The sequence below is a fragment of the Lepidothrix coronata genome, unplaced genomic scaffold, assembly GCF_001604755.1.
Source record: "Lepidothrix coronata isolate B3197 unplaced genomic scaffold, Lepidothrix_coronata-1.0 Scaffold3, whole genome shotgun sequence".
In the NCBI taxonomy this organism is placed as follows: domain Eukaryota; kingdom Metazoa; phylum Chordata; class Aves; order Passeriformes; family Pipridae; genus Lepidothrix; species Lepidothrix coronata.
The window spans coordinates 11,236,320-11,259,597 of NW_016690183.1; the positions used below are offsets into that span (position 1 = coordinate 11,236,320).

General features: G+C 38.9%; 1 protein-coding gene across 1 annotated transcript in view; it reads left to right on the top strand.

Moving 5' to 3' along the window:
* STAC (SH3 and cysteine rich domain) overlaps window positions 1-23,278 on the top strand; it is a 73,725-nt gene that overhangs the window by 10,700 nt on the left and 39,747 nt on the right. The window contains exon 2 of the mRNA XM_017820062.1: window positions 13,478-13,754. Within this exon, the coding sequence (XP_017675551.1) occupies window positions 13,478-13,754 (277 nt within the window). The remainder of the gene's footprint in view (window positions 1-13,477; window positions 13,755-23,278) is intronic.

Consider the following 23,278-nt stretch of genomic DNA (forward strand, 5'->3'; position numbering starts at 1 on the left):
AAAGCGAGTTCTTGAACCTTGCCTACAAAGACTGGTCAGCATCTGTTCCCCTGGCTGGCTAGTCTGTCTGATTTTCCACTTTTCTGCCCTCAGCGCTCTCAAAGACATTCTGAGAACCTGCAGCTGTTTTTTATGCCAACGTGGAACAAAATCATTCAAACTTTGAAGATTTTTGCTAAGTGGAACTGCTGTTTTCCAGCCAGTCCTATAATGGAAAGTTATGCACCTATGACAAAAAGGGAGTGAAATGTGAGACTATCCAGGCTTCAAAACGCGAAGTGCTGCTATTAAACTGCAGCCGCAAGATGAATCATGTACCTGTTTCATGAAGTATGGGCACATAGGAGTCTTTGGCAGGTTCACAGCAGTTAGATCTGTCTCCTGTAGTTAGTCATAATGACAAATGGACTTCATCCTCCTCACCGTTAAGGATCTAGGCAAACAGTTAACTTTTTTGCTAGCTTACCCACTCGCTCTCTGCCTTTCAGTGTTTTTCTCTTTCTTTCCTCTCTGTTCCTATTCTCACACAAATGCTTTAATCTATGACCAGGCTCTCTGATACAATGAGTCTTTGCAGGAAAAATTCCCAGGTTTCCAAGCTTAGCCAAGTTTAAAGATTCCTGTTAAGAAAATAGATGATGGTTCTTCAGTTAGGGGGAGGGACCTTTTATAAACACTGTGTGGATGCTGGTGCTCATGCCATAAGAACACTTGAAAAAAAGCAAACCCAACAGTTTGCACTTTCCCTTTCACCTATACCCAAGCCACACCTGCTTTATTAACAAATAAATTACTTGAATTTCATTTAATTTCTTCATACTATCTGGTTTTACATGGTCTGTCCCTTGTATGTGGATGCCTAATTATCTCTTGATGTAACCTTATGGTGTCTTTATATGTATATGCAGAAAACTATATATAAATTTATAACCTAGGCAATGAAGTAATAGAAAACATTCTTTATGGAGAGGAAATGAGGCTGACTTCCTAGTCTTCCCATCTTGTCCCCTTCTTTCTGGGTAGGTAGCTGAAGGCCAATTCAACTCAGAAGATCAGTTTTCAACTGCACTGCCAGTGGAGGGCTTTTTAGCTCCTACCTCCCCCCAGCAGCTTAGGCTCTCACAGACTTCCCCAGGCTGCAGTTCTGCGCTTCAACAGCACTGACTTTTTTAGCAGTTCCTGCCTGGCATCCGAGAAAATGCTCTGAACATCTTCCTTAGAGATTATCGAAGCTAAAATGAATACCAACAGCTGTAATAGACTTACGTGAATCCTGCTAGAATGTAGAAAAATTAAAAGCTTTTTACAAAGGTTAAAAAAAAAAAAAAAAGAGACAGTCAAACGTTACACCAAAAATCTTAACAGAGTGATTTTTGTCTGAGAATGTAGCTATGACTAGATGCTGGCCATAAAAACTAACCACTCAGTCTGGTAAAAAAAATATCAGTTCTTTTTTAAACAGAAAGCTAGCCTACTTTTTTTCTGGCACTATAGGAAATACACTGTAATAAATACAATATTCCCACAGTAGCAATAGAGGTAATGTCATTTGGCCTTTACTACCATCTGCTGAATTCCAGAAAAGAACCTCTCCTTTCTTTAACATCCCTCCAGTAGAGTCACACTCGCAGCCACTGCTTCATGTAAAAAAAAAAAAAAAAACTGATGGGAGAAAATTGATATATATCTCAGAAGTTAGCATTGTGTTTGCTCTTTAGTACAGCAGTAGACAGTAGCTGTTTCTGCTATAATATTTCACACGCCTTCTAGGCCAGTGCTATTTGGCTGATATCACAACTTGCACCTACTCTGACAGTAGAATAGACTAGACAAAGCGAAGCTCTTCATAGAAATCCCCCCTCTTACACAAAATTCATATTCATATTCTTTAAGGCTCTCTCTGTTCTAATATGACTTTCCTTTCCTCTTCCTTCTATTTCTCTGTTTTCCTGTCTGCCTGAATCCCTCATGCAGCCCCATGCAATATGTTGTTCCTGTTGAAGTCACTGATGTTATTTTTTTCAGACAAGGCTTCGCAGTTTTACTGGTTCAAGATCCTTGACTTCCTTACTGAATCAGTAACACCTATTAAATCTGTTGGTAACTTATGTCAGTGCCAACAGCTCTTTTCTCTCTCAACACCAAAATTATTAGGTGAGCACAACATCATGACAGCATTATAGGCTTTTTTTTCAAAATCATTATTACTATTATTAGATGTTCATGTGCAGGATTTCATTAGCAACAGTTTAACTTTAGAGGATTCTGAGAAATTTTAAAAAAATTCTTAATATTCAGAAAAAAAATTTAGTTCTTCAGAAAGAGTTATAAATTCTCTACCATACTATTTGTGGTATTCTCTGTGAACTATCTTCTTACACAAAACCAGCTATCTCAGTATCAAACCATATTTTTGCAGTTCAAACAGTCATAATCTTGAAATTTGATAGAGGTAATTTGAGAAGGAAAGTTGTGCAGCTGGTGAGGATAAAAATAAAATGTTTTTGTTTTGCAGGGTTGATCTTGGAACAATAGCTGGCTAAAGATATGTTCAGCAGCTTGGAGGTTTAGGAAAACATAAAAGAAATGGATTAGCCTGAGGCAAAAGGAGTCAAAGATATATGATAGATCTCATGCATAACAGCTCTTATTAGTTAATATCTCCAAATATATGTATTTACACTGTCAACTTCTTGAAGCAATATTTAGGCCTTCAAGCATCTCCATAAAGTGCCAAGTAACTGTGTGCCATATATATGACAATATCATCATCAAATTAAACAGATTTTCCATGTGGAAAGTTGACCTATCCTTTATGTAGGACATTGAATGACTTTTTGCTGGGCATGACTAACATGTAATAACAAGAAGACTAAAGACAGACTGAGATAGAAACTTTCTGTACCAGTAACAGATTCCTTGGAAACTGTATTACAAGGATGATTTTTCAAAAAAATTTTGGAAATACTTTTTGAAAATTAGAAAGCTACTAGAGTAGATATGTTGAAAAGGATAAATGCATGTCATAAGTTACACTTTGAGAAGAGCTTTAATGGAAAATGTACCAGATCTGGACTGCATCTGGAAATAAACAGACCTTTGTCATGGTAGACAGTAAGACAACTGGATGCACAACAAATAACAAGGGAGATGTTATCAAGGTAGGAAAAAATTTTAATCGGCACAGCATTTGTTATGTATGTGGTAGCTTCTATAGGACTTTGGAACTGAAAATACGACATGAAGGAAACTCTGTAGATACCCAGGTGAAGCCTTGAGAAGCCCAGAAGATTTAACGAGCCTTGCTCTACCTGTGCTGTCAGCTCTTCCTCCAGATCAAGGGCTTCACGCCAGAGTGGTGCCAGGGCAGCGATGTGCATCAGAACCATATGGGTCCTGTTAGACTTGTGGTGTTAGAACAGGGGTGGCTACATGCCCTGGCCTCCAGAGTAGCTGGCAAGAAGCAGTTTTCACATGACGGGACAGTGTTAGTTTTCAGGAGGGATAAGAGGAAGATAAAAGGCAGCAAATTTGCTACCAGATTGCAAAAATATGCACAAGAAGAGGAAGGGAACCATGAAAAAGAAAAAACTGGAAGGGAACCAACAAACACTGCTAGTATTATGTAAGGCATAAGTTCGTATGCCATCTCCCAATGAGAATTATTTGAAATGGAAACATGGAAACGAGCTGTAAAATTTGGATCTGAATCTCTGTTTGTGGACAGGCAGCAAAAAAGGAAGTGCAGAAACCTGTGGAATCAAGTAAGCCAAAATATCTGTATGGGGGCTTCTTTTAAGCCAATAGGCCATACAACACAAAAATTCTGGCATTGTGCCCTCATTTTCTCTTTGAAAAATAAAGTAACATCATCTCAAAGCATATTAGCTAAACAAGAATTGGACAGAATTAATTCACACAAAGTATGAGTTGAAACAAGTGTCCAGGAAAGACAAAAGAAGCAGGAGCATATGTGTCCACTGGATCTATCTATATTTGGTTGTGGAGGAGCAGAGATTGAAAAAGATGGTTTAAGAAAAAGAGAAGGGAATTAAAAAGTTGAATAAAATTGGCCATGTAACAGAATATCCAATGTGGCCAGGTGTTTTTTCAAGCTCTGCATTCAGAAAGCCTTTGTTTTTAATGCACAGTGTAAAACATTGAAAAAAATTTATTTTGAAAACATACAAACAAAAAAACTCAACGACCCAGGCAAACCCTGAGCTTCACTCTGGAAACATGCTCTCTGGAGTCAGCGGGAGTTAGAAGTAAGCAAAGACTTTAGGATTTGGCCCAATGACAACTACTTTGTTGTAGAGCTGAGCACTTACATGTTTTCATTGCAAAGCATTTTAACAGTGTAAGTTTTGAACCCCAGAAGTAAGAGTGGAAACACTGACAGAATATTAACTATAACAACTCCTGGTAGATCTCAGTCTTCCTTTTTGTTTTGAGATGATACAAATGTGATAATACAGTATGTGGGTTGTGGTGTTCATGTTAATTTGCCCTGAGTTAGTATCAGCGTCCCTGCCAGATGTATTTCCATATTTGCTTCAAGAGACATACTACCATTTAAAGTATTATAAAAGAGCTAAGCTTAAAAAAAAATATAAAGAAGGGGAAAAAAAGAAAAAAAAAGGAAAGAACAACAAATTGGTAAAATAAATTAGTAGAAACTATTGCTATAGGTAGCCCAGCATTTTTAAGCAGAACATTGTTGTGTTTGGTCTTTTTTAAAGGTCAAGTGTGTCATATTAAGCCGTAAGATCAATAGTGGGGATGCACACTTCATAGATGGACAGATATGAGATACGGCCAAGGATGATTAATCTTACATTCACAATCACATTCGTTCCAGATTATTCATGAAAAGGAAAAGAAGCAAAACTCAGGTCCTATTATTATCATTCTTGAAGGCTCTCAGCAGGCATACACCAGTGTAGCTTCTTTCCCCTCAGCAGGGCCTCCTGGATTTACATCACTCTGAACCCTAGCCTTTTAACCTCCAAATTTCATCATGCCACTTCCACAACAGCAAAGATTAGTAAATGACTGAATCAGGAGTTAGCAAAGGGAAATTGGTGTTCCATTCAGAAGCTGATATGGAAAAGAGCTGTTCAAAAAGAGCTGCAAAATGTGGGATTCCCAGAAGTGATCTCAGAGATAACACTCCAAATGCCTTCTACATCAAGAGGCAAGAGATAACAACAACATCGTGATGGGGACAAAGTATAGACATGACCAGCTGCTTAGCAACCAGGTGCCTGAGGTGAACCCCAAAGTACAAAACAAGATGTTGTAAACACCTACCTGTCTTGAAATTGAAAGTACAGGCTGATTTAAAAAAAAATGGAAGGACTGTTCTTAAATATCTCGTTTCCTTCGTGAGCTTTCCTTTTGATTTCAGGAGAAATGACTGGAGGCAGCTCAATTGTCAGATCATGAAAGGGAGACACGAGGCACACAGAAGTCTACACCAGACACATTTCAGAACCTGAATTATAAAGGACCTCCTGCAGCTGGTGCCACCCATTTTGGAATAGTTATTTAGCAGCAGGGAGAATATAATCCTGGATATAGATAGAGGATTTGTGATCTTTCTCTCTGTTCCTGAGAAAAGCAGCTCTTTTTTAACTAGGTGAAGCAGGAGAAGAGATGAAAGGGATAAAACATTTCGCAACCCCGATATAAAACAAGCAACAGGCTTTTGTTACGTCTGAACTGTTCCTTTGTTCAATTCGTAAAGTGTTTTCATTTATGCACGTGTTGGCAAAGAAGTAAGAACTGATGATCTTTCAGCTCAATACAGTGAACCCAGTAGATCTTACTTTGGGACTGTTAATCTGATCTTCACTACTCAGATTATAAACTTTGGAAATCTACAGTACAGCTTCTCTGAAAGATATTGTGAGTTGTTAGCTTGAAACACTGCAAAATTGAGAAAGATTCTCAATTGCCTGCAGAAGCAGGCTGAACGTGAGCCATGGTTAAGTGATATTGGAAGCATTTTCCCCAAAATAAACTTGAATCAAACCTGTTAGGAAGTTTGAAGAAATATTGCTAGAGAACAGATCTTTCAGGAAGATGATGTAATACACACTCTTTTCTTTCTAGATTACCCTTTCTAATACAGTGTGAAATCAAAGGAATACACCAAAATAGGGCTGTTCAAAAACAGAGCAGCAAAAATGCTGTTAGGTACAAAATTTGAGAGTTTATGTGTGGATTTTACTTAGATTTTTGATTAAAAAGCCTTACATTTTTCTGCATTTTCGTGCATACAAGTATCATTGCATTTATTTTATGTGTTTTGCCCTTTTTATAAGCTGTTTTAAACTGTTTAAATTACTGTGAGACTTTTGAAGTTACTATGAAAATATAATTTAACAGGGAAGTTAATGTGAGCTCTGCAAGTCACAGTTGCAGAATATCTACTAGAGTGTTTACTCTTTTTACGCCTTAGGACTAAGTAGAATGTTCTGAACACAACAGAGACAGAAAAGGAGTTCCCTGAGATTTGATGGCAATTGGTCTAGTTAATAAATTCTGTTTCCTCAAACCTATTACTCCCTGGACTGCATTAGTTTATCCTGTCACATCTTATGCTGTATTTGAAGGAATATATGAAGGAATTTGGAACACAAAGGAGAATTTTTCATATTTTCAGGCCTTAAAACTTTCAGCACTTTATTTCACATTTCTCTCATATATTTGCTAATTCTGGTTTCTTGCAATATTAGAAGACTACTCACCCTAAAATGTAGGATAAATTCCAACCAACTGCAGGAGCAATTATTGAGAACTAGATGAATTTTTCAGCTTGGTTCAAACCAAACCAGGAAGTCATACAGAATGAACAGGTCTACTAAGCAAACACGCTATTTGGCTACACGTGCAAACTGACCTCTTGATAATTTAGAGTTCTGCTAATTAGAGATGCATACACACAGCTGGCACTGATGTAGTACATCAGGAAAGGGCTGAGGATATGGGATTCACAGTGACATCTGAGCATCCCTTCAGACTTCATGCTTTCAAACCCAGAACCTCTTTCAAGGATTTTTGCTGCTATGGTCTGGCATGTCAATCAGAGAATTTCATTGTAGTTTAGGACTCCATGAGTGAAACAAAAGCATAGAAAGAGCCCTGTCTGAAAAGGGTCATATCCTAAATCAGTTTGAGAATCAGTGAGTGGATTTAAAAAATAATGGAGGACAGGGAGGAGAAGCTGAGGATGATGATCAGAGCAGCAAGATCCAGCCAGAGTAGTTGTAGGTACTCAAGGAATCACTAACAATATTATTGTTAGGTATTATGAAAAATGTCTCCTCTTTGACAATTTCGATACAATATTAAAGCAGACAGTTTGATTTGTTTACTTTTTACAACGATAACAAATATATTTGTTCTACCGCCAGCTATGCAATCTGTTTGAGAAAACACACAAATATAGTACGTAGCAGACTATGCAATAATAAACACTCCGTCTTTGTCTATGGTGGATTAAAAGGATACAGATTCCAAGAAAGCTGGCTAGAGCAGACACAACTACATGGTAGGGCCAGATTCTCAGACTGTATAAATCAGCTACAATTGAAGTCAATTTAGCTAATTCAGATTATACTAGTAGGGTATTTGGACTATTTATTATTTAGAAAGAAGAATGTAGAAAAGGAATCAGCTTTGCTTACAAAATTTATCATGGGTGCTTTGGCAATAAACAATACCAACTCCTTAAGTATTAAAAATATCCTTTCATCTTAGTAATGCTATAAGACATGGTGCTTCTCTCATCAGCAGGCAAATATATATATTGTTTACAAAATTGCATACTGCCTTTAGGTATGTTATAATCTTATTTTTGCCCATTAAAATGCCAAGGCAGCGGATTTTCAGATCAAATCCAGTAAAAAAACCACCCTTGTCTGTCCTCAAAAATCACTTACTTTTGTATCCCTCAATTTTAAGAAGAAAATCATTACCCTGTGAATCAGCAGGGGTAGCTGAAGCTTAGCAATGCCGCCTGGCTAGCTTACACCCTGGTAACATCCAATCCTTCAACAAAGCTAGTAAACAACTGAAGTATATTCTGAGAGCTGCTAACACAAATTGAATGTTCCTTGACCCAGAAAATAGACTGTACTCAGTAGAGGAGATACCATTCATCAAGACTTCTGTTCTCTCCCTTATTTGAAAGGCTTTTGGTCTGCATCCATTTTGGTAATAGCCCAGGTACCTGACGTGCTCTCTAACAAATCTACACAACATCATCTGAGCTTTCTGTGTTGAAGTCCTTCTTTTATAACAAAGTGAGAGTCAAATAATCTGCAAATTTGCTCTAAAAAACTGCAAGGAAGAAGTGGTTCCTTACAGAAGGTGGATGTTTATCTCACAGCAGAGTGAAATCTGCTGACAGAGCATTTTTAGGCTGCATACTAAACAAAATAGCTATGTTTTATAAGAACTACAGGATTCAAACTGGCTTGATGGTTCATTCCAACTCTGTTAATACCCTGTATTACTTGTAATGGATCTAATGATATTGTTAACAACAGTGTAAAGAAAGAGATAGAGAAGAGCAAGCAATATTTTTTGTTTATTGCTAGCACAGTAACAATACAACAGACAGCTGATGTCTGAAAATGAGGGCTTGGTTGTATGGTCAGTCAGTAAAGTTCAGTTGATGTGTGGCTCATTTGTTCATTTCTCCTGGAAGATAGTTAACAGTGGAAATGTATAAAAATAATCTCCTCATTGGTCCACACTGCACAGGAGCCTCTGCTGCTGGCAGGGATGTTTGCAGTTATTGAGAAGGCAACAAGATCAAGCATGCTGGGAAATAAGCTGATGTGGGCAGATCCCACGAGGGTTGCCCTGAATGCCAAAGTTCATGGCCCAAGCAAACAGAATAATATGAAGTAATGCAATATACACTTTGACCTCCTAGTAACCATCATTCACTGAGATCACTAGGGACAGAGTTTCAGGAAGGGGAACGAAGCATTTGTGCATAGGATGTGGTGGGAGTGAGGCTTTCTCTGAGTTTTGAATGATGAGAAGGTGTGACGAAGAAGTTGCGTTGAGAAATGGTGAAGGCATAAGGGACACTCATCGTATCATTTTAGTTTGATTTGGGAGTGTGTTTTCAAAGTAAATCTCCCAGTGCTGAGATTGTTGCTACTCACCTCACTGTGGTTCTTGTGCTCTATGCACAGGCTGCATCACTTGGAGGTTTGCTTGTGCTCCAGGTGTGCACAGAATGCATGCCAGTACTGATGGGCTAGGATGGTTCAGAGCAGAGTACTCTGTGTTCTGAAATGAATACAATGGGCATACTGGGTCCTCAACAGTCCCTGTTTCTTTCTCCAATCTGCTTCTACAGAGCCACACTGACTGTCAATGTAAACAAGCTGGAGAATCAAAGGAAAAAGAGTTTCTAGATATCAGGGAGCAGTTAAGAGCCTGAACAAAGAACTCTGCAGGGTGGACAAATATCCTTGTAACTCCAAAGCTATAAAACAGCTCAAATCATTGGTATCTTTCCAACTTCAATGGGAATTTCTTAAATGAAAATTGTAGAAAAGTGTTGCATGCTTCTAACTATGACATAAAATGAAGTCTCAGTGAGCTCAAGTGCAATGCCCATTCACAGCAAAAGCAGTTGGCACCTAGCTAATACTAGGAATGAATTTGAATAGCTGTTCTTTTGCTGCCTCCTCATTTCTGCTTAGAGCAGCTAAAGAGTTGTAGTATAGGGGAATTAGGAACAGAGGAGGTGCTGATAAGCTGTGGTTTGTCAGAGTTTCCTGATCCCTTGGAGCTTGAACATTCAGGGACTCAGAAAATTTGAGATTTTGCTGCAAGATACAGAAAAAAAAGCTTAATTAAGCTCTGAGACTGAGCTATTGCACTTATCTCTACCTTGCCTGTGGGGTTAGTATGTGCATTCACTGGGAGCCTGTGTGACTGATAAAAAGCTTTTAACCAGAGACAAACTTTTTTCCTTTATTCTAATTTCAAACTACAGGAACATCCTGGACTTAATGGCAAGGGTTCATGTTTCTGAACTCTCAAAGTTGTGAAGTCTTCTGATGCTACCCCAAGTCTAGAAAAACTCATGTGCTTCTGGGAATTTTATTTTTATTTAAATGAAAGCTAATTTGTAGCCTTGCTTGCAGAGGAGAAAATGTGAAGGATTAGGAGACTTATTTCAAATACATTTCTTAGACCTGTTTTGTGCTTGGTTTAAGGTTTTATTTAATTCTGAGTACATGATTTTTCACTGAAGTGTTGAAGTAAGTACTGAGTGTAGAACAACCTTAGCCACAGGTTTTTTCAAAAGTTTGGTAGCGATTCTTCCTAAGATTTGACTTTGAACTCATTCACTCTGCAGAAAGAAAGTAAAAATAATAAAATTTGCATACATTCATCTCTACTGAGAGATTTGAGTCCTGCCTCAGGTGAACACTATAGCAACTCTATTAGAAGCTTGTGGCATTACAAGTGCTTTAAATCAGTTTACAGCAGACCAAAATCAGGCATATATAACATGTCCATGTTTAATTACTTTTGAAATCTTGCAATAAAAGAACAGCAAATTTTGAAATAAGGAGATTGCGATGTTTAAGTAAGGGAAGCAACGCTCACTTGACTGTGGCATAATAATCACTTAAGCTTTTATGGTTTCATAGTTTATTCTAACTGTATAACAACCTGCCCTTGTCCTTGCTTGAGCCAACTTTTCCTGAGTAAACAATCACATACCAGTACCCTATTTCAAATTCTCTCATGGGCCTAATATGAGAAAGGAAAATTGGATCTAATTTTAAAACCCGTTGCCAATCTTCTATTGCTCTGTATACTCTCACTCATGCATGAGGGTTATAAAACACACTGATCTGAGGGGTACTTTTTAACAGTACTGATGAAAGTGTATAATTAGGTGTGCAAAATGCTAAATGTTGCCAACATTCTTCATTCTTGCATAATCGCTTCTGTACACATATAACCTATTTGGGATATAATAGTCCCAGACTTCCACTGGTGTTTTAGGTAGGCAATGTAAGCCAAACATGTAGGTGTCTTCCAGTCTAAATGCAAATGAGAATAAATCTGTATTTGGCTAATGACAAGGATGCCCATCTTGTCTGGGAATTATTTAAGCACATGAACACAGTACAGTGCTCAGGGAACCTCAGAGAGACTATTAGCTTGAGCAGAGATATCTGTCAAATCTGTGAAGGTAATTGGTCAACTCATTCTTGAATACGTGTCCTCTGAACATTCTGGATGGGGATGCGTGGAGTATACACAGTTTCATGCTCACCTTAGTGTATTTGTATTTCTTTGGGCATGCATAGTCTGAAAGCTGGACTACCCTTCTTTGAAAAATTGTTGACTTTTCTGCCTGGGGGAGGAAAGGCCATTGGTACATCCTTTGACTGGCAAATGGCTGTACACAGCAGAATGGAATAAGGATAGTAAATGCAGAGCTTCTTCAAATATACTGCCTACATTGTCCAAACTAGCAGGACAGTTGTTTCATTATAAAACCAATACTGTATTGCACAGCTTAGTTTTCTTTCTCTGGCAGAAGCAGTATTTTGAAATTTAATTAGCTTCATGTGGCACTGTAGAAATGGATGGCAAATCAATAATGGATGCCATTTCAGTCACCTTGTGGTGTTGTAATTCTCTGTGTTTTGTTACACTAATTAGGTCTGACTTCAGTGAGAAGTGTTTCAGGAGCAAGGGGGTGAATTATTGCTTAGTTCCTGGCTGTCACAGGGGAGATGAAGTAATCTCAGAACAGAATAACCTCGGTGATTTCAAGAGGCAGTAACTTAACATTCAAGAAGAAGAGAGAAGATCTCACATTCTGATGGTGCAGTTGTACAGTGATTTTTGGGCTCAGTCAGCCCATAGCTTAGGTTTCAGCTGAAAGAGCTTCAGAAACCATAAACAGGATTTAACTCATAATTGGCATCTAATGACTTAATTGCTCTTATTTTCATATTCCCCTAGAGACTGAGAGTTTCTTGCAAATAGGTATTTCCTTCATTTGAACCCGGGGCTCCTCCTCTGAAACCTGAGTGAGTTGTGGGTGAGAGTTGTACATGTGGGATGGGCCCCAAGTTCTGACCCCTCACTACTCCCAAAGTCACTGTGGAGGAACAGTTCAGGAAGAAGAATGCAGTTTGCTTTTGTGTAGCAAACACAAACACTGTTAACTGGAGGCAATGGCTGCTCCTTGTCCATTCATCTGACTCAGGGAGTTTACTGGGACACACACTGGGAAGAAAGCTGGTGTCTCCCTCTCCAGGAACAAGCTGTTTTTGAAGGTGGAAGAGAGGTATCCTCCCAGGATGTCTTGCCTCTCCTCTTCAACAGAGTGCTTTCAGCTGCATCATAAAAAGAAAATGGGTAGAAAGGGAATAGAATTTAGGGAGAGCAAGTGCTCTGAGGCCAGTAAGTCAGTGTGACGGACCAGAGCCATGCTTTTTTGGGAAAGCATGTGAACTCCTTCCCTTTATATTAGTGTGAATTATGGTTCCCAATCATCATTGCTTCTAACATAAACAGTTTCTAATATAAACCATTCCAGCTGCTTACCACAGAGAGCCTGAGTAACATGGAAAATTTCAGTTGTTACCTCACAGTCAGCCAGAGAATAGCAGCAGTGATTGAAATTGTTTTGCAGTGGTTAGAATAATGCTGAGTGAAACGTGATACAGGGTTATTGCACTTCAGAGAAGGTAAATATGAAGTAGATGCAGAGCTGGCTTTCCTTCTACCTGGCCTCTACTTGCGGGCTCTTGGAGTTGTCAAACCCATAAATTTGTGTGGCTGATAACTTGACAGTTTCTGTGCCTCACCTAGTGCCCTTCTCAGCCTTATATAAAATTAGGAGATGGAGGGGACGGTTGAAGGATGAGAGGATTGCTGATATGGCACAAGACAGCAGTCAAAACTGCATATAAACTCCTTTTCTGCCAAATTCGAGAAATTTAAGTATATTAAATATATTTACTGAGTTCACTAGTCTTGTACTGCCATTTAACAGCTGTTCCTGTAATGGGTTTACAGGCTGCTTAAATACTATTAGAGCATGAATAATACTCCAAGTTCCCTCATGCTTGAATACAAAGGATATATTCTCCAATGCATACAACTTTCAACAACACATCTATGCTGTCATACCTGAAAGTGAAGACCAATAGAAGCATTCAGTAGGGCTATCAAGTTTATTGTCTGTCAGAAACCATCTGTAGTGTAGTTTGTTTTCTGGTTGGGATCTGCTTTCTTTACTCAAAAATTGCCATTTAAACGCTAAAGTCAATTTTATTGTTCAGGTGGTTCAAGGTCTGCCAGTGGCTTCCAGGTTCACTTGGCAACAGCACACCCCAAAACCAGGAGCCTTGCATCATTTTTTAAGTAGAAAAAGTGGTAATTATAACTGGCTTATTTATTGCAGCTGCAGAAACTGAAGCGATCACTCTCCTTCAAGACTAAAAGCTTACGGAGTAAAAGTGCAGACAATTTCTTCCAGAGGACTAATAGCGATGTGAAACTGCAAGTAGACTTGATGCCTGAGGTGAGCACAAGCACTGGACAGCTCCCCAACTCAGAGAGCCAAGCATCTTCTCCCACCAGAGCCCAGCAGCTGCCAGAAAACAACAAGACTCACATCTTCCAGGAGCACATCTTCAAAAAACCCACCTTCTGTGATGTCTGCAACCATATGATTGTTGGTAAGAAAAAATATTTTAAATCCATGTGGGTGTCCATGCTAGAACTTGCAGGATGACCGTTCCATAGCTTCTGTGAGCCCAGATGTCTACTTGAGAATATTCATGCATAGAGACTTATGTCACATCTGCCACAGGTTAACACAAGTTCTATATTTGTTGACAGATGTCTTGCCTTGTAGACACATACTGTTGTCACAAATTACAGGTGAGAGATTGAACTGCAGTCAAATTCCTGTCATTCAGGTTATATTGAGTACCAAGCACAAGCTCTCTTGTATGTTACACTAGAAGCAGCAGAAATTCATCTTGCAAATTTGTATCTGCTATCCTCATTTTTTTCCACAGCAGTAATTCTAACTCTCCTAATCTTTGTGTCTGCTGTATTGCCCCCAGTTCCCTTTCACTGTGGTGACCATGCCTACCTCCTCCAGCTATCTCACTGTCATCTAACTGACAAGAAGTAGCATCTGCTGGGTGAGAGGCTTTGATCTGCTTGTGTGTGTGTGTGTTGGCTGTCTAGGACACGTGTTTTGGGAGACCAGGTCAACAGAACAAATATAACAGCTGAATTTACACTGCAGACTTTCTTGGGATCCTTCTACCTGATACTTGTGCACAAAATCTCACACTAACTTTATACCTTTGAAAGATAGGCCTGTCTGCTCTCTGAAACTGTCCATGAGTATGTAAGTTCCTACCAGGGACTGACTAAGTGACAGAGAGAACTAATTTTATTATTCTCTCTAGTGTGCAGAGAAAAACTCCATACTGCGCCCTGCTTGTAAGGTAATTTTCAGTGCAGTGTGAAGACTTAAAAAGCCAGCTTCATTCAGTTCATCTGTGGGGCTGTACAATGACAGATCCAGGAAAGAAGTGCAAGTGGCTGGAGATGCATGGTCACCACTGTGGGAAGCTGCAGGAGTTGCTAATCAGAAATCTGATCCTAGAAATTCACATCCTTGTGGCTAGGGTGTTGTGCATATGGTTTGGTTTTCTTGCCTACTTATTATCTAGTTGTCCGAGAACAGTAGATCAGCAATGAATTCAGTGGCAGTTTACACATGTGAAAGTGAGTGACACAATTTCCAAGTTTTAAGGCAGGACAAGAAGTTAAAACTGGTTTAGCTTCATGTAGAAGCAGTGTAGATCTTTTAGTACAAAATATTGTCTGTAATTTGTCTAGCTTACTGTAAGAAATTTATATCCCTTGGCATGGAAGTCACTGCCTTTCAGCTAACAGTATGGTAAGTTCTTGAAAAATGCTGATGGGATTGCTCAACATTTTTCAGATGAGGGTGCTCAGTGGAACACTCCCCATTTTGTGTGAGGAACTCATGTTCTTTGGAAAAGGCAGCTGTCTACAGAACATTAAATCTGATGCAAGACAGTCATGCTTCCATAAATTAAATCATATCCTCTCTGCACCACAGCTCTACTAAATCCAAGGAAGTTGAGGAATTTTCATCTTAAGTTTTTGGTATTATTTTCCAGTCTTTTAAGGTTTTTTCTACTTGAAGTGGTAAAATAAATAAAAGAGAGAAGGAGTAAAGCATCGGTATCAGGGAACTTCACAGTCCAGAGATTGAAAGGAAGTCTGGAAGACTAGTTACTTGAAATAACTTTATAAATGGAAACATGCCCATAACTTGTCTCCTGTTGTAATGTGGATGGATGTTCTATCAAAGCTTAGTTTCACAAATACATACTGCAAATATAAGTTCTTTGCATTTCTGGCAGCTTCTTGTGAAGTTGTATGGAGATTAGTATCGTCACAAATCTGCACAACTCAGCAATAGTGTTTCAAAATACTTCTGCTCGAGATGGATTATTACTGGCAGCAAACTTTGCAGGGAGTAAATCCAGTACATAAACACCCATGCCCCTCTCCTTTGCTGGGCAATCTTTGTCCGCCTGGAATAGGAAAGTCCTGAAGCATAGCTCCAAGCTTCAAAACATCAGCTTTAACCCCACCTGCCTTCTGAACTTTTTCTTCTATCCTCTGAGGGTTTTGTTTTTCTGTTCTGTATCTCAGCCACTTCATTAGCTAAAGAAGCCTTTTATAATTGCTGAAGAAGCTAATGCGACCTATTTTGTCTGGTGGCAGTCTGAGTCAGGCGAATTGTTCTGACCTCCTCCAGCTCATCTTTGCTTGGAGGTAAGGCAGGAAAGATGTTAGGAGTTTTACCTTATAATGCCTTAAAGTCTAGATGCCCTGATTCTCATAGACAAACGTCTTCTCTATTCCTGTACTCTTCTCTTTGATCCTTACTGCAGTCATGCCTGGTTTTGTTGTATTGCATTTTAAACAGCACGGGAGATCTAGATGCAGTTCAATTAATCCATATAAGTTATGCAGTTGTTGGTTATGGGAAGGTGAAGCAAAGCAGGCAGCTTTTCAGGAAACCCTGTCAAAGCATGCTCCCAAAGGCAGACTGAAAAAACTTCACTTCTGTTCTGGGACTCTGAATTTACACTTGTAACATGGAGCCTATTTATCCTCTCTATGTGCATTTTTCGTGGGCAGCGATATTTAAGAGTAATGAGACTATGGCTTTAAATTCCTTATTGATGAGAATAAAGGCAAAGACAGACACATGTTTTGAAGACTGGAGGAAAGAGTCCAGGAAAATCCAGTTTTGACTTTAGATGGTTTTAATTTTGCCACCAAGAATGATGCCAGGTTCACCTTAAATGGCTCTCTGATCTATGAACTAAGCAGCTCTGGTACAGGGCAGCGTGATGAACTGTGCATAGCATGAACTTGTAGTGCATGCTTCAATCTCACTCACATGGCAGAATCTGTTGTAGCTTCAGAGTGAACAGGACACTGGGAGCAGAGGCAGCAGGCTCCCCATGCTGCTCTTTTCACAGTGAAATTGAAGTCTGTGAAGCTTTATCTTCCTACAGAAAAATATGTTCATCATCTCTCCTTGACTGTTGGGCAGTATGAGCCAAATATTGCCTTTGGGATGCAGCCCGTATGCCTGTTTGTTCATTTGACAGAAGTGCAATCAGAAGATAAAGGCCAAATACATGTAATTGTTTTCAGCATTCAGAGGATGATGTTTACTATGATCAGTATAATGTAAACCTGCTCTTTCAAACATTTTTTATGCATCCCATAGTGCAGTGCAACATATTCAAAAGAAACCCTGTTTATTGATTTGATTTCAAAAAAGAAAGAAACAGTATTAATAGTATGCTTCATACCTCATGTTGAAGGCAGGAGTCAAAGTGTAACTGCTATCTGTACAAGGCTGGGACTCAATTTCCACTTGAAAAATTTGATACAGAAGCAGTAATTTTCTGTGAAATGAAATAAGGAAGGAAATTTCAAATTCAAGGGATGTTTGAAGAGTGCACAAAGGATCCATTTTACGATAATGGGGGCTTCTTACGGTGTCAAATACTCCAACAAAATCATCAGTTCTAATAATTAATTCAACAGTAATAATTCACGTAATTTCAGAAGCAAATCAATAGTGTCTTGGAGCAGACTCTATACTCCTTTCTCCCACTCAGTTTTGCTGCTGTGAGTGCTTAGTGTTCATTAGTTTAGGACTGAGGTTTCAGCTCCATGGTGGATTATATATTTTCCTAAACATATCCACCCTCGAACATCCTCTCACAGCATGTTTCTTAGAAAACTATTAATTTACTGTTCCTAGTAGCAATATTTATTGCTATTTTAATATCTAACCTCAGCAAGGGAAAATTTTGAAAATCAGAGGACCTATGGAATGTATCACTAGGTCATCATTTAGAAGACACTGTTTTTTTGTTTTTTTTTTTTTTTTTTTTTTTTTTTTTTTTTTTTGTTTTGTTTTGTTTTGGTTTTTGGTTTTTTTTTTACATCACAGTGAAAAGAAAATCAAGTCAGAATACCTCTGAGTTGATTCATGTTTCTGCCATTTTCTGTGTTTAGCAAGAATGTGGTAAGCTTTGGCAATGGCAAATAAAGGGAGGCAAAACTGCCTAGCACCAGCAAAGGTAGATACTATTAAATTAATGTTGCATCAGATTATAGTCTAAAACTATGCTGATCAGAAGTAAGTTCTTAGTTGTCTTCAGTCTCTGATGTGTCATCAAGCATCTCTGTGATACTTTACTATTGAACAAAATATGATGTCAGTACTCTACAGATGAAAAACATTGTGTTTTTTTAAAAAAACCTCCATCTGTAGACTTCTCAACATTTTACTCATTTGCAGATCATTTCCTGCGCTGATTCACATGGAAAAAATGTTATTTTCCACACATTCCAAGCATATGACATGAAATTAATGTATTCCCATCTAAGTCAAATATAAGTAATGCAGCAAAAAAATAAGGCACTTTGCTTTTGAAAATAGATTACTTTAAAGTCAATCCTTTAAAGCTGTGTTTTAAAGAAATAGCTGTTCATTTATGACAACATCATTGTATGTTTATGTGTGTGTCAAAAGTGTACTTAGCTATTTCATTCCATTCTTAACCTTAGCTCTGGCACAGGATTTTATCCAAACACCTGTTTTATTGACACCTGTTAGAGTATGTTTGACTGGAAAGACATGCTAGAGGGCCACAAACTTTCAGAAAGACCAGACAAAATTGTGTTCTGCAGTATCCAATAATTGTCAAAACCAAGTCCTTCTAGATCATGCCATCACTGACTTAGGTACCTGAGATGTATGCACTAACAGATGCTCTCAGGGCAACCAGTTTTCTGGTTTGGATGCAGATTCTCTAGACCTTTACAACTTTGGAGGTAAATAGCTCAGTAGCTGTCTTCTCAAGGAACTAACCAGGTTATTTAGAGAAACCTGTAGAAAATAAACAAGCAAGTAAAAAAATAAAACCAAAATATAACTCTAGCATAGACTTTCAGTCTATTAATCAATAGACTTAAGCAGTGAAATTGTGCTATCCCTTCATCATTGACTCACTCCTACCACCGTCTGTTCTGGTTTAGCCAGTCATTCTGGAGTTTCAAACAACCAAAGAAGTACCATGAATAATTCTTTCTCAGCATGTCTTTTAAAAGCAGCCTGTATTTCTTTATTTCACTGTGCAGTTGTGGCTACTAGAACTTTCAACCACTTTTATCCCTAAAGCTATGCAGGAACATCCTCCATAAAATTAAGCTCAAGGCTGATAATTTGGCCCAGCTTTTCAAATGCTGGAATAAAGAAAAAAAAGAGGTCTAGATTGGAGCCTTGGTCCCCCTTTTTCATTAGTTGCTGCATCCGAACCTCTCCTCTTAGACTATCAGTAAGTGCGACTAATAAGTACTGGAAAAACTCCATGGTTTGAGGAAGTGTTTATATAACTGTAATTTATGTGGATGTTTATTAAATATAGCAAATTTCACAGGAACTATGACACAGTACTTTCTGCCTCCAGTCTGATCAGCTCCCTCATAAAGAATATGCTTGACTTTTTTTAAGCTTGCTGCCTCACTTCATTAAGTAGGAATTCTGTTTTGATCCAAGCCTGCCTTTATTCAGTATTACCCAGGTAGACAAAGATACCATAAACATTCACAGATTGATCACCACTGCTTGGCAGCTAGACAGTGTAGAAACACTCTTAGAAGCATGGCTATAACTGAAGCTGTTTTTCCAAGGCTATGGTAGTTTGGAGGACTCTTTGGACAGAGCTCTTAAAAAAAAAAAAAAAAAAAAAACAAAACAAAACCAAAATAAATGCATTTTTATTGATCTTGGAGGATGAAGGACAAAAATAATGTTCATTCAGTCTTCACCCTGCCCTCCTTGAGGGAAGAGACTTGTGTTGCCACTGCATCAGTATGGGCGTTGTCCCCTCTAGAGAAGGGTAAAGAGCCACCAGTGAGGAGGAGATACCTGTGGAGCAGCTTGTGGCAGCAGCTTCATGTCCATCTGTCCAATGGGCTTGTGCAATCACAGCTGAGCCTTCCCACATCTATTTTCCAGATGATACGCTGTTACTATTACAGTATAAAATTGTGAGTCTGAATGTTGTTTATTATTAAGAGTTTCCCTATGAAGAGAAGTTTTCCAAAGCAGGTGAATCCAGCCTCCTTTTGTTTTGATTGTGAGGGAAAATCATGAAATCATGCCCAACCAATCTAAAGCCTTCTACTCTGGCTGAGTAGGTGAGGAGAGAGCAGTGAATGTTTTCTACCTTGACTTCAGCAAGGCTTTTGACACTGTCTCCCATAACATCCTCATAGGCAAACTCGAGAAGTATCATTTAGATGAGTGGATGTTGATATGGATCGAGAACTGGCTGAATGGCAGGTCTCAGAGGGTTGTGATCAGTGACACAGAGTCTAGTTGGAGGCACACAGCTAGCAGTGTTCTCTAGAGATGGGTACTAGGTCCAGTCTTGTGCAACTTATTCATCAATGACCTAGATGAAGGGGCAGAATGCATCCTCAGCAAGACAGCTGACAATACAAACCTAGGAGGAATGGCTGATACCCCAGAGTGCTGTGCTGCCATCCAGAGAGTCCTGGACAGGCTGAAGACTTGTGTGGAGGGGAGGCTCATGACACTGAACAAAGGCAATTGCAGGGAAAGAATAACTCCCTACACCAGTACAGACTGGGGGCTGATCTGATGGAAAGCAGCTCTGCGGAGAAGGACCTGGGGGTCCTGGTGGACAACAAACCATCCATGAGCCAGCAGTGTGCCCTGTGGCCAAGAAGACCAGTGATATCCTGGGGTGCATTAGGAAGAGCACTGTCAGCAGGTTGAGGGATATGATCCTGCCTCTCTATTCAGACCTGATGAGGCCTCACCTGGAGTGCTGTGTTCAGTTCTGGGCTCCTGGGGACAAGAGAGACATGGAGCTCCTGGAGTGGGACCAGTAGAGGGCAAAAAGGTGACTAAGGAACTGGAGCATTTCCTTTACAAGGAAAGGCAGAGAGAGCTGGGCCTGTTAAGCCTGGATAAGAGATGACAGAGGACACAACATCAATCTATGGGAGTATCTGGAGTGAGATTTTCAAGAAGATGAAGCCAGGCCTAGTGAAATGACGAGGGCCAATGGGCATAAACTGAAACATAGAAAGATCTATCTGCAGATAAGGAAGAACTTCTTTACTGTGAGGTTGACAGCACTGTAACAGTTGCCCAGCGAAGATATGGAGCTTCCTATTATGAAGGTATTCAAAACCCATCTGGCCATAATCCTGTGCAACCTGCTTTAGGCGAACCTACTTTACCAGGGGATTGGATTAGATTATCTCCAGATGTCCCTGCCAATCCCAGTCATTCTGTGATTCTTCGAAAAAGGGCTGTTGTGTAAACTTTTCAATGACAGGTACCAGTATATATTACTAAGTGATCCATAGTGTCAGTCTCTCCCTCCTCCTTTCCTTCACTAAATTTACTCCTGGATTTAGGAGACTTAGGTTCTTGCTTCAGTTGATGATGACAAACGGCTCTGGCACCTAAATTTTCTAGCACTTTTGAGAATCAATGTAAGAATTGCTTAAGTCATCTCTGACCCGCTGTACCACGGTGTAGGGCAAGCAAAAGCATTATATTTTGTCAATATGCATCTGCAAAAAATTGGTGCAAAATAATAATTTTACCCTATTAGCTTGAAATTGAACTTGGCTTCTCCTACAATATATTTCCTGAGTTAATAAATCTCCCTAAGTGTCAACCTTCCCATTTTTGAGGGAAACCCTGTAAGAAGGTAGCAAAAGGCTTCTGAAAATAGGAATTTAAGTTCACCAAACTGTACAGTGTGCAGAAAACCATTAGTTATAGACTAGTCAGGTATAGGTAATGTCATCTGGACTCTCCAAAATTTCCAAACTGATGAACAGATGGAAAGAGGTAGAAACATGTATGGTATATGCAGTATTGGTGTGCTCCATCTGCTGATACTCCTATTTTTGATAAACATGACAAAAAGTATCCAATTCATACTGCCCCACATTTCTAGAGATGCTACAGGGTGCTACACATTATCCTTGCTTTACATTATTATTTTTCTTTGGTAACAAAGAGTTAAACATACTTTAAAGCAAATATTGAAAAGTAAATGTTTAGTTTGTTTACCCTCTGGGAGGGCTTTCTCCTCTGAGATGAGGCAACAATGTTATCAGTAAATTGGATAATTAGGACCTGCTTAGCTGAGAAAAGAGGATGGAAATATATTTTAAATTCTAATTTGGCCTTGAACAGCATCAAACATGTTTCACACTTGTTACTAGATAATTTTCAAGCTTACTGTAATTTTGGGGAAATTGCTATTAATATGATACTGCAATTAATCCTCAGTCAAAAGAGACTTTAAAAATGTTGACCAACATTTGCTGTTTAATTAGATGAAAAACAATAAAAATTTCCAGCACATCTACAATCAGTATTTTACTGTGATGTTAGCCATGATGATTTTTAACCAAAAACTACATGAAAACCCACTAAATACTCTAGTGAGTAGTGGCCATCACTCTTGAAATCACCCCTAGTGAAGAAAATAATTGTAAGCTTAAGGTTTTTTTGAAGGCCTCTGGATGAAGCAGAATACAAGGGTTTTTTATGTCCTTCTACATACTTTTCCTGAGCTCATATGGGACATCAGGTGTTTACAGATAAGTAAATCAAATGCATCTTCGTTAAAGCTGACCTTCTTGTAAAAACATTATTTTTCTATTTAGAGTCTTTGTCTACCGGAGTGCCACTGTTATGTGTATAATTACATTGCCACACAGTGACAAAAGCATTAACTGGTAGCAAAATTACTAGAAGCTTCACCTTACCGTGAGTTGCAGAAGTCTTAAAATGAGGCAATTAGCAGAAATGCTTTTGCAAGAAATAGAGCACTGCCATCATGTAGAGTAAAATGCCTACCCACAGTTGCTTGTTGCTGTCCTTAATATAGAAGGATGTTTCAGAGAGCAATGATCCTGGTGGCTCACATGGAGCGTCATGTGTTTTTCTGCTTTGGTAATAGGAATGTAAGTAACTGCAACTTCACGAATTACCTTCTCTAAACTGCCAAATTTTTAGTTTTCCAGGTATACATAACCTATGACTGTTTTGCTCTTTGACATAAGTTTATCTTACATACTGAAGGATGCTGTAGACACCTGGATCCTGACTTCTAATTCTGAAGACTTGCTCAGTTGAAAATTACATTGTGGTGGTTTGCATGCAATTACATGCAATTGAAAATTGTGATTACATTGCAGTTTCCTTTATAACAAGGAGGGAGTGATCTTGAAAATCTTGGAATAGTTTGTTTTGACCACTAGATTATTTCCTGTTTAATAGAAGGGTTTGAAGCAAGAAAGAAAGAGGGGGGTGAGGGGAGGGGAGAAAAAAAAAGAGTAGTTATGTCTTCCCTCCACTTCCTGCAACAATTTCATTTTCACAGCCAAGAGAGGAAGTGGCATACGGCTGGTATAATCACTGAGCCAACACGAACTACAGCATCATAGTCAGTATGTTCCTGTTTGGCTTCCTGGAAATCACAAAAGAAAGGCTAAGATCTGTGGCATATCAAACTCTCCAGACAGAGTTTATTCTGCCCCAGGTCTTTTT